Source organism: Meles meles, chromosome 10, assembly GCF_922984935.1.
Source record: "Meles meles chromosome 10, mMelMel3.1 paternal haplotype, whole genome shotgun sequence".
Taxonomy (NCBI): Eukaryota; Metazoa; Chordata; class Mammalia; order Carnivora; family Mustelidae; genus Meles; species Meles meles.
In genome coordinates this window covers 49323427-49335737 of record NC_060075.1, presented here as the reverse complement: position 1 = coordinate 49335737, position 12311 = coordinate 49323427, and the positions used below count along the sequence as shown (strand labels likewise).

Genomic DNA, 12311 nt, shown 5'->3' with positions numbered 1-12311 from the left:
CCCAGGACCTTGGGATCATGACCTGAGCCGAAGGCAGAGGCTTTAACCCACTGAGCCACCCAGGCGCCCCCCACAGATTCAACTTTTAACTTAAATAGGCTTAGTTTCATTTTAAGTTAAAAAGTATTACTTATACTATTTTTTAGTGCCAAAACTTATATTAGCGAGTTTCTGAGGCAAAATCTGAAATAATTTTGTTCTGAAAGATAATTGGTTTTGGTTCTGATAGTTATTTCAATAGGGACAAAAATCAATTAAATATATATCTTTAAAATGTAAAAAACTCAATACATAGTTTATATGCCAAAGACATAGATGGTATATATTATCTTTCGATCATTTTCTCTATGAAATTGAGTAAGTCCTTTTTTTTTTTTTTAAGATTGTATTTATTTATTTGACAGAGAGAGACACAGTGAGAGAGGGAACACAGCAGGGGGAGGAAGAGAGGGAGAAGCAGGGCTCCTGCCGAGCAGGGAACCAGATGCCGGGCTCGATCCCAGGACCCCGGGATCATAACCTGAGCCAAAGGCAGATGCTTAATGACTAAGCCACCCAAGACACCCCAGGTCCTTTTTGTTTTATACTAATTTTCTATTCAGAACTCACACAAGACTATTTCAAAATATACAAGGTAATTCTCATTCAAAACTATAGACTTTAGATGCCTTTTCAAATTGTGTACTAAACATGTCAAACACAGTTATGTCATATTAGAGAAGCATAACAATTATAGAAAATATGTCAACACTGAGAATTTGTCTTAAACACAAAACTATTTTAGCTTTTTAAACCAAAATACTCCTGTTGTTAAAAAACAATCAAATTAATAAGCTGTTGAAATAATTGAGTAGAACACTACATAAACCCATATTTTTACCCATTAAAAGAATTCTGAACAATTGTTAATAAGCTTTGCAAATAGACTTTTCTCCATTGGCATATCTGACTTATAAAAGTTTACTTAAAAACTCTATGTAGATAATTGTCTATAAAAGTCAATAAGATGTATTTTAGGTTAATATCAGTATAATGTGTCTGGAAAATACTTGTGCCTTTTTGATTAGTAAAATATTATAGTACACAGATATATTGGGAATTGGTGAATAATTTCATGAAACACTGCAATTTAGAACTGCCTTCAGTTAGAGGGTCATAGATAAAAAGTATTTGTGTAATTATTAGCTCTCTATATGTAAAAGCTTAAAAAATAATTGTGTAAGTTTAACTAATTTTTTTTAAAGATTTTATTTATTTATTTGACAGACAGAGATCACAAGTAGGCAGAGAGAGAGAGGAGGAAGCAGGCTCCCTGCGGAGCAGAGAGCGCAATGTGGGGCTCGATCCCAGGACTCTGGGATCATGACCTGATCCAAAGGCAGAGGCTTTAACCCACTGAGCCACCCAGGCGCCCCCATAATTGTGTAAGTTTAAATTATTTTTACTGAAAATGGCTATCTCAACCTGGAAATAGAACATGCAATAAAGAGGCGCCTGGGTGGCTCAGTGGGTTAAGCCTCTGCCTTCGGCTCAGGTCATGATTTCAGGGTCCTGGGATCAAGCCCCACATCGGTCTCTCTGCTCAGCAGGAAGCCTGTTTCCCCCTCTCTCTCTACTTGCCTCTCTATATATATCAAATGAATAAAAAATCTTTAAAAAAAAAAAAAAAGAACATGCAATAAAGAGATAAAGAGACAGGTGGTAGATATTATAATGACCCTTCTTCCAAGTTGTGACATCCTTTTGCCTGGACTTAGAGCAAGTAATGTATTCTGAGAATACTAAATAACAAAAGTGAGTTTTGTTTTGTTTTTGTTTTCAATGAGGAAACTGAGACTCCTGTAACAGGTCTAAAAATAACTGGTTATATCTTGGGTTCCACAAACCTGTAATTGCTACTTCAGACAAACAAAAATAGGTATGCATAGAAAAATAGGTATGCTGCCACTTACCACCAGAAACAGGGGCATCCATGAAAACTGCTCCCATTTTCTCAACTTCTTTGGCCAATTCTTTTGAAACTGCAGGGTCAATAGTACTGGAGTCTATCAATAGTGAGCCTTTCTTCACTTTTCTAAGTAAATAAATAAAAATAATAGTCTTTTAAAACTATAGTGCAATTCTGAATAAACATTTCATGCAACTATCTACAGAATTAGAATCTGCTAAAAGCTGCCAGATATCAAGGAGATCTTTGCTTTAGTATTAAAAACATTATCAACTGGTTCAAAATCTCACATCCATTTTCAGATCAATTAAAGTTCAAACTAAACCCAAACTCTTTCAAACAAACCTAAATAATCTAATAAACTCCATGGTATAAATTCTGGTTTCAGGTGAATAACACAATACCATAATAATATAGGTAGGCAATTTAAAACACCTAATAACTTTAAAAGGTCTATTGTAGGATTTAAATTTTTGTTTGTAAAGTAGCTGAGGCTCTTTAAAAAGTACTTTATTTGTCTTTAACAAGCCATATTGCAAATTTCACACATCCATGTGATTTCCACTAGGTAGAATAAACATAAACCATTGAAATTTAGCCATTTGCTTCAGGAGCGCATACTCTTTAATAACTATAGGTTTTTAAAGATAAAATAAAACATCAAAGAAGCAGAAAGGAAAATGAAGGAATAGGCCTGGAAATCTCACAGATAAAGTTTTTCTGTTTTTTACAGTAAATGTATATACATACTTTGGCAAAGTGGGGAAAGTCTTTTCTTCTATCATATTTTACATCAATAGCAGATGGCACTTTTTTTTTTTTTAATTTATTTATTTGACAGAGAGAGAGATCACAAGTAGGCAGAGAGGCAGGCAGAGAGAGGCGGAAGCAGCTCCCCGCCAAGCAGAGAGCCCGATGTGGGGCTCGATCCCAGGACCCTGAGATCATGACCTGAGCTGAAGGCAGAGGCTTAACCCACTGAGCCACCCAGGTGCCCCAGTAGATGGCATTCTTATAAGATATTTTCATTTATACTGTAAGTGCAGATTTTATATAATCACATGGTTCCCTTATAATTTATGCCTATCTTCACTGGCTAGGAAATGGATCTAAGTTATCATTTATTTAAAGGGCTATGGCTTACCTTTAATTCAAACTTCCCAAAGTCCTTAGTACAGATTAACTAACCCAGGTAACAATAATCATAATTATTACTGGAAAATTAGAAATGAATAAATATAAATATTGAAGGAGGAAACAGAAAATCACTGCTAAAAAACTATTAAAGAAAAATCTTTCTATAGAAAAAATAGTATACAAAATGCTTTAAACAACAATTTTAATAAACATGTGAACTGATCTGGTCCAAATGCAATGATTGGGTATATTCCACAGAAAAGAAATAGCATGCTCTATTATAGATCACCTCAGTATGTGGAAGTTTCACTTTGTGTAACCTGAAAATTAAGAATTACATTTCCCAGTGTTGTGTGACAGTAAAATTCTTAAGCTCTTAAATCTTTAGGCAAATGGGAAACTGGCTCAAAAATTACATATGTACTACAAATGGGGAAATAATTCTGACCCAGAAGAAAATAAAGAACCACCATGAAAAGCAAATTACAGTTCAACTTGAAGCCACATTCTTTGAAAGCACTCCTGGACAAAACTGCTCTGCTAGTTGGCTACCATATTCCTTAGTAAAGAATATTAATAAACACGGGATTTTGCCTTCATACAAATTTTTAGTAACTTAGACTTGACAGGCAACACAGGGCCATATTGGGACAGACTCCATAATGCAACAGCTAGGTTACCTCAGGACCACACGCACCTTGGGCTTGAGGGCTCCCCCTCACCTGAAATGAGGGTCTTTCAACCTTCCCTGAAATCTAAACATTTATCTTACCGGTTTTCTGCCTAACATCCAAGTGTCTTTTGCTTCCAAGTCTGTTAGTTTTCTAAAGCAATTCAATTCCCCAAAACCTCATATTTCATGTATTACATCTTCATGAAATTAAACCCTTTCTTTTAGCCCTACATATGTCCACAGGGCCTACCAGTTTGTTCTAGTTCTTTGCTAAATTCAACAACAAGTTAGAAACAGGAATGAGTAAAACCAGAAAATTAAATCGGAAATTCAACCACTGTCATTCTAACACAACCACAAGGCTCTGGCAATAGATAGAAATTAACCAAAAAGGTTCTCAAAGCCAGGGAAGCAAAGTACTGGCTAGAAAATTCTGACCTAAATTACATTTTATTTAAAGAGCTACTGCTAACCTTTAATTCCAACTTCTCAAAGTTCTTACTACACAGATGTACTAACCCAGAGGACATACAATAACTTTTTATAATATAATAAAATGTTAAATAATGGTGTTCTTTCCAATGTTTGGTTTTATTTTTCATAGAAACCTTTTCCTGCATTTCTATAAACCATAAGAAAATTATGCTTGTAACATCTGTACAGTTTAAAATGCAAACTTTAAAAGTCTCTTAAACATGTTAGCCATGAAAGTGTAAGTTTAATGCAAGAGTTAAGTAAAGAAACAGAAACAACAACAAAAAAAATTATTCCCAAAAGTCACATGCCTGCTTTCAGTGAAAAAATAAAGCCTTTACAATGAGAGAGAAACCATACCATTCACTTTTAAGAAGTAAGAAAACTGTACAGAAAGGTTTAACAAACATTACTGTAATTTCCTAAAGTGTTAACAAATGTGAAATTCATGGACTATCATAACAAGAAAATTTCCACGGTTCAGAAATACATACTTCAGAATTCCATTTGCTCCAGAATAAGCTTCTATTGCATTGATACTGGTGGGCAACATTGTAATAATTCTGTCAGCTTTTTCAGCCACATCTGCTGGGGAAGACACTACCTTTTAAAAAAAAAAATACAAAGGCACGTTACTTAAATTAAAATGGAAGCAGTTTTTGGAGCACAAGCAGGATCTACTTTTTACACATGCTGACAACAGTGACTGAATAAACTCATTCTTGTTTCCAAATGACAAAAACATTTACTGCCTAAAATAGAGAGTCCATTCCTTATACACATATAGATGCAGTATCTATGGAATCGAATCTACTGTTTATTTTAAAAAGCGTAAAGTGAGTTGAGGGGAAAAGGGCAAAACCCAACAGTCCTGGGAACAGGCGTACTTCTCATGGATTCCTCCAACTTGGGATTCTCAAATCGCATACTTTTTGGTAGAAGCTTTGACTAAGAAAAACAATCTAGTGCAACAGAGATGGAAGCTGAACTCCAGGATTGACCAATGATTCCATAGACAGCAAAATCCCCTAGTAAATTCTCAAGCCCCCATTACCACCAATCCCCAGTCTCCATTTTCAAGAGGAAAAAAAGCAAAAAATTAAGCCTGTAAGGAAAGGAAAAGGTCAAGGACAAGGATATGAGCACCTCCTGCATGAGCTGTAAGTACCACCATAAAGGCCGAGCATGTGAGCTACCAGGACTCTTGTGGAAACTGGAGATACAAGAAAGACATACAAACAGGCATCACGGTATGCTCATTTTCGCCCTCATTTCCACCTTATGATGACCACAAACACACTGACAAGGAAAGTTACTGTCCATCCTGTGCATGTGTGCATGTGTGCATGCATGCAGAGATGTACGCGCCCTCACTGGCATTCCCCAAAACCCTACTTGCTCTCACACATGCCCCTTGATATGCCTGGCCAGCATGTTGGCAACCAAAGATGTCAGAAGAGGCTGAAAGCTCATTTCTTGATTCAAACGCTCCTTTAACAAAAAGAATCCATCACTCCAACATGAAGCTTTATCTCTCTTAAAAAAAAAAAAAAAGACAAAGGAATGTCAGGAGGATAACTGAAGAATGATGTACACATGTATCAGAAATGGACATATTTTCTGCTAGGAAATGTGAACTACCATGTAAGCAACCTAGAAACGGGGAATGCCTCTGCTTCTTGTGTGGTGGAATGATACCTAACATTTTCTTTTTGTCTTTGATGTACAATTGATGAAAGTGGAAGAATGGAAAGGCAAATAGTGTGTAATCTAAGTATTATGAGCTAGAGGTAATCACAATTTGATTTTCCCTAACAGAATATTTGCTTTGAAATCAAATTTGAGACAAACACAGTTTTAACATAAACTAAGTTCATAAGTATACTTTAAAATGTCAGGCAATCAAGTACCCTAACACTTTGTGTATTAACATTAAATGCTAACACAAAATATCTCAGACCCTAAAACAAAAAAAAGAGATACTCTTTCAGTGTTTCATTCTAAAAATGTAGCGCATTCAACAGTACATTTTGATACATCACTGGGATTTGCCCTAAAAACTCTGGAAAAAAAAAACCTTTTTTTTTCTGTGGATTACGATGACATACTTCAGTTAAGTAAAAACCTTTCTGACACCCAAATAAATGCTGAGATTCAAAAAGAGGCAACTGTTTGCTGGCAAACAGCTCAAGTTGACTCAAGAAAAACAGAGCTGAGTAATATGAGTATAAGAATAGGAAAAGTTATAGGAGTAGTATTTCTCTATTCCGGGGTAGTATTTCTCTATTCCGGGGTAGTATTTCTCTATTCCGGGGTAGTATTTCTCTATTCCGGGACTGTATCAAGAATATGGGTTACACAGAGAGCCTCATCTCTTCGTCCCTCCTTCAATGAAGCAATACAGACAATACAAAACAGTGGCATACCTTTCAGTGGCCCTTCCTTCTACCCCAGCTCCATCTCTCTCCATCTTTCAGAGACTGTGGTAAGGCCTGAGGTCTAAGAGTCAATTTCAGATTTCCTCTTAGGAATTCAGTGAGTCTCTTCCATTGAAGGAAATTCAATTCCACCTAAATAACTCCTTGAGAGGTGCCCTCAGGGGCACCAACAATTAGTTCACAGATCTAAGTATACTTCACACCTCCAAGCTTCTCATACCCATGAACTGGCAGTGCCAATTCATGTAACTGCCAAGTGCATGGGGTGCCCAATCAGCCCCCTGCATCCCTAGCATCTGCTTCTTGGGATGCCTGGATTGCCAGAGTACTGCTAATCCCTCAATTATATATTATATAGTGTCAAAGCTCACGGGTCCGGAAAAAACACACAATGATAGTGATAGCTGGAATGTCACCACTGTATTGGCCACAACTGCTCCATAATCTAATGACTATATACATTTGGTACATTATAGTAAGTCTCTAATTTGCACTACACAAGGCAAGTTTATTAGACACACAAACATGTGTGTCCAGCTATTCAAATCATCTTGACTTCCATGTGATGACTTCAAGACTCTGAAATAATTGACTGACAAAATTTGGCCACGACTCAAAAGCTGGGGGGAAAAAAACAAACCTTGTTGCCAGTCTGACACTAACCACAAAAGCCTTTAGGAGCCAAACTAATTAGAGTCCCTTCAATTACATTTACTAATTGAATGGATAAGCAAAGACAGCATGGATCAGTGAAAGGAACACTGATTTGGGAAGCCAGAGACCCAGGTTCAGTTGCAGCTCAGCCACCAAGCCCATGTGTGATTTTGTGAAAATCACTTAAACTCTCTGGCTTCAGTTCCTAAATCTAGAAAGTAAGAATAGTGACTTGGGTTATCTTTAAAGGCTTCGATCTCCAAAGTAGAAAGGAAACTTAGGTAAAGAAATTTTCCACTTAAGTTCTAGGAAGGTAGAGCCTCTGTGAAAAAGAGCTCATGAGATATGATCAGTACAAAGGTACAGTATTAATAAGATTCTTCTGCACCTTCTATCTGCGGACAGTCACTGACCTGGCTGACTCAGCCACTGCTCTGCTCTGCTCTATCATGACCATCCAGAAAGATCTCTCGCTAATTCCATCTGCTTCATCCCTAAATTATTATGAATTAAGATGACTCTATTTTTCTATTATCTCAATTTTAACTATAGGAGATTGGTTCCTTTGTGTATCATGATCTCTTCAGTCTTTGAGAATTTTTGTAGCCAATTTCTCCGGATTTAGATTCATCTGTATGCTAGTACCCATCAACAGCAGGTATGCAATATAAGGAGTAGAAGACTGGATCAATTAAAGACAAAATCTGATTTGCTGCGTGGGGGGAAGGAGGGAGGTTTCGAGCATCAAGGCCCAGAGTAATCTGAGGGAACTGCACCTCCTTTTTACGTATCCATCAGAAGACAACTGTTAACTAGTTGCTTTCCACAAAGAAAAATCTCATTGTCTCTTCCAAATAAAACAGTCACATAAATTAAGTTCAGCATTGCTTCCAAGTAAGCCAAGTGGGTAAGAGAAACTTGCTAAGAAATAAGATGAACATGACCTTGGTTAAACCTGCCATTCTGTGTTTTTTAATCTTTCCAAGTAGAAAAGCACACTGTTACTTCAAAATTACACTATAGTAGAAAAACTGACAAAAACAGTTTGTGCCTACATCTTAAAACATTTGGTCAACAATGACGGAGCACACTCAGCAAGAGGCTTTTAAGGTCCTCATTTAACAAGACCTGAGAGGATGCCAGCTTAGACCCCAAGAGAATTACTTAGCCAAACATGCTCAGCCTTACAACCCAGGAACAAGACAGCTTCCAAGTTTTCAAAGAGAAAAAAAAGAAAAGACAATCTAATTAAGCCTAGTTCAACCAGGAAACTCACACAGAAGTGGTGTAAAAGTCCCAAGACATTGGCATAGATCAGCAGCATCTCCAAGGAAATTCCTAGACAATGAAAATGAAGCACAAGTCATATGCCCTTGACACTAACACTAAAGAGAAACTGGTATCTTCTGTAAAATGAAAGTGGGATGGAAGGGACAGTGCAGAATGTATTCTTAAACAGGGATGCCATCAAATCACTTTACCTCCTGGTATGGTTTTAATTTTTAACCAGCATTCTTTGATTTAAAAATATGTCTGTAGGGCACCTAGATGGCTCAGTTGGTTAAGCATCTGCCTTCGGCTCAGCTCATGATCCCAGGGTGATGGGATCGTGTCCCACATCAGGTTCCCTGCTCAGTGGGGAGGCTACTGCTCCCTCTCCTCCCAGCTCCTATTTTCTCTCGCTATCTCTGCTCATTCTCAAATAAATAAATAAAATCTAAAAAAATATTTATGTCTATAGTTCTCTTCCAAAGCACTCTGAACTCAGAGATTCAGCCAAGACTGGTATGTTTCTATTAGTGGTGTTGGGGAATGAAGATTTAGGAGAGAGATGGCAGAGATACAACAACCACCACCGTAACAACAACAGTAAGACTAATAATAGCAGTAATAGCACTCTCTACATGCCAGGTTCTCCACGACCAAAAAGGGTACTATTAAAATCACCATTTTATAAAATGAGGAAATTTAAGTAAAAAGAGTTAAATAATTTGTCCAAAGTTACACAGCCAGCAAATGGTAGAGCTGAGATTTAAGCCCAGGCAGTCTGGTTCCAGGGTTTTTTATACCACTGCATTCACAATTTATCAATTCATGATTTCTAATAAACAAAGCCTTGATAATTACCTTTGTAATGCAGGTTACATTCTTAGGAAAGATTCTAAAAGTTGAAATGATGCGTCATTGTAGGTTAAACCTGAGTTTCCAACAAAAATAAGGATATAATAAAGGGATACTGAAAGAGGAATGCCTGCATTTTTTGCGGAAATGACCAAAATCATAATTAACCAAGTATAAATATCCTATCAAAATAGGTTAAGTTTTGTTTTTGTTTTTGTTTTTTTTTAAGTAGGCTCCATGCCCTCCATAGAGCCTAACACAGGGCTTGACCTCACAACCCTGAGATCAAGACCTGGGATGAGATCAAGAGTTGGATGCTCAAACAACTGAAGCATCCAGGTGCCCCAAATTCATACTTTTTTTAAAGTAAACTCTATGCTCCACATGGGGCTTGAACTCACAACCCCATCAAGAACCACATGTTCTACTGACTGAGTCAGCCAGGCACCCCTAGAATAGGTTAACACTTAAAGGCATAAATAAATTGATTAAATACCATTAATCATGTCAAACTTTTTTAACATGTCAAAGTTTTTATTTCCTTCATAACCCATGTAATACGGGGTTACAGAAAGACTACGAGACTGGGCTTAAAGAAAACCTCCAGGGTTGGAATATCTAAAGCATTTCTTCACCTGGAACCGCAGGGGGCTATCATGTACTTTGGAAGGAGGGAGGAGCCCTGGAGCAATGCTGAGACAAGAGGCAGATAGAAAGGAACCTGATAACGTCTATGCCCAAAATTTGGCTGTGCCATGGGTCAGACCACTTCCCAACTCTTCAGTTAAACAGTTAAAAGAAACAAAAAATCCCCACTTTTTGCTTTACAAAAACAAAAACAAAAACAAAACACTTCTTCAAAGAAATGTCCAAAGCTCTTTAGAACCTACTGTGGTACCTTCTCTCCCTTCAAATTTCTCACTGAAAGCACAGTCAACATTAGAAATCAACTATCCAGTCTATGCAATCACTGTCAGGGAGGGGACCTCATTTTCTTTGGCTGCCATTTATCAGCTTCACCTCACATAGCAATGTTGGGAGAAGGCGGGGGCAGTGGGGGGGGGCACTTGTTCTTAAAATGGAAGTATCAACACAAACAGACTCTTGAACTGCTGAACCCTTGAACACTTCATTGCACTACTGTGCACAATGGCAGTAAGTTTCAAGGTTTTCACCTACATTTTTCTATCCCGTTCCAAGTCTGGTCTTTGTCTTTTAGTAGTAGAACAAAACTCATTTGTTCTTTTATCCAAAAAAATTTTTAACTAAATATAGCTATGAAATAATAGTGCTGACATTTTAATACATCAGAATTTATTCATCCAAATTGTTACTTTTTGAAGTACTGATCTTAGGAAATCACACTTGTCCAAATGACATCACCACCATTCAAAACGTTTTTTAGGCTGCCAGCATAAATTATTTAATAAATGTTTTCATTTTATTATGGCATGATACTCCCCCTCAGGCCCAAAGCTTTCTTATCCTTTATCCTTCTCCTTTCATTCATCTAAGTTTCATATTCTCCTACCCTCCACTGCTGTCATAATCAATACTCAGAGGATCTCACAGAGGCAAGGTCATAGGGGAACCAGAGATGTGAGGAACAGAAGATGTGGGAAAGGAGGATTCTCTCTTCCAGGCTGGTGCCTCAGAACTTTTCCCACCATGTGTTGGGGGCAGGGATGGGAACTGTAGACAAGAAGCTAAAACAAGTCTTTACTCTTCACTAATCTGAGAGGAGCAGCTACCCAGAATCCATCTTCTTTCCTTCCTCATACCCACTTATATATCTCAAGGAAAAGGAATATCCAATAACTGAACCAGTGTCCTAGAATCTTCTCATTTCTATTTAGGAATCTGGGAGATCCTGTCTCTACCACATTCATTTTAAACTACATCATTTCTGTTTGGAGGTGAGCAAAGATTATACATAATATTTTTGTAGTTCCTCTGAGAAATGAAATGACTCTTAACAGTTATAGTTCCCTATCAGAAATGAAGTGACTCTTAACAATTATTATTTTTTTTCTCCTCAAAAACTGCTTCAGTACTTTGTCATCAAAATGCAATTTTAATAAAAACTTTCCTTGTACTAGTATTGAGTCTTGTCACCCAAGACACACCTAACACGCTACCAGATCCAACTCAACCTGTTTTATTCTCCGCAGCACTAGGGGGACTGTTAGACATAGAGCAGGTATTCAAAAATTCTACCCTAAAGTAGAATTCTACCCTAAGGCAGAAATTTCTAGAAATCTAAACCTGCTCTTTACACGGGCATTACGTTTCTTAGTATCTGCTTTAAGTCTATCATCCAGAAGTGGGCTGTTTAATTTTATTTTTTGTCTCATTTTTTTCTATATTTCTCAGAAAATTTTTAGTACTCCCCCAATTCTGGGATTACATTCAGCCTTACCACTCCACAACTTGCACAGAACTTCCTTCATATCTCAAAAAAAAACAAAACCCTAAATTCAGTTATTAATATATGATCTCCTGTCATGTGAGTTATTGGTAAAGGTTAACAAATTCAAACAGGAACTGAGCAGTAGATGCTATCATCTTTCCTATATAGCTATTTGAATTTTACATTTGAAGAAATTAAGGTACTATAGAAAATACTATATCTGAATCATAAAATTTTTACGTAAAATGGTCTTGAAACAAAGCACTCTGAGTTTCTGAAACAAGTGCTAAGTCTATAATTAAAAATGAGTAGGATATATTCTATCTAGTACAGAAATTCTTCAAACAAGAATGACAGCCTAAAAACAAAACACTTGAGATCCTTCATTCACTCGGCTCTGTACTTCATATGGCACACAGTGTTGCTAGGTTGTCTCCTGGTTTAATGCCCAATAAC

The 12311-nt window shown here is 37.0% G+C and overlaps 1 protein-coding gene across 1 annotated transcript in view; it reads right to left on the bottom strand.

Moving 5' to 3' along the window:
• HIBADH (3-hydroxyisobutyrate dehydrogenase) overlaps nucleotides 1-12311 on the bottom strand; it is a 126310-nt gene that overhangs the window by 99919 nt on the left and 14080 nt on the right. The window contains exons 3-4 of the mRNA XM_046021351.1: nucleotides 4727-4836; nucleotides 1953-2074 (exon numbers count right to left, since the gene is read on the bottom strand). Of these exons, the coding sequence (XP_045877307.1) occupies nucleotides 1953-2074; nucleotides 4727-4836 (232 nt within the window). The remainder of the gene's footprint in view (nucleotides 1-1952; nucleotides 2075-4726; nucleotides 4837-12311) is intronic.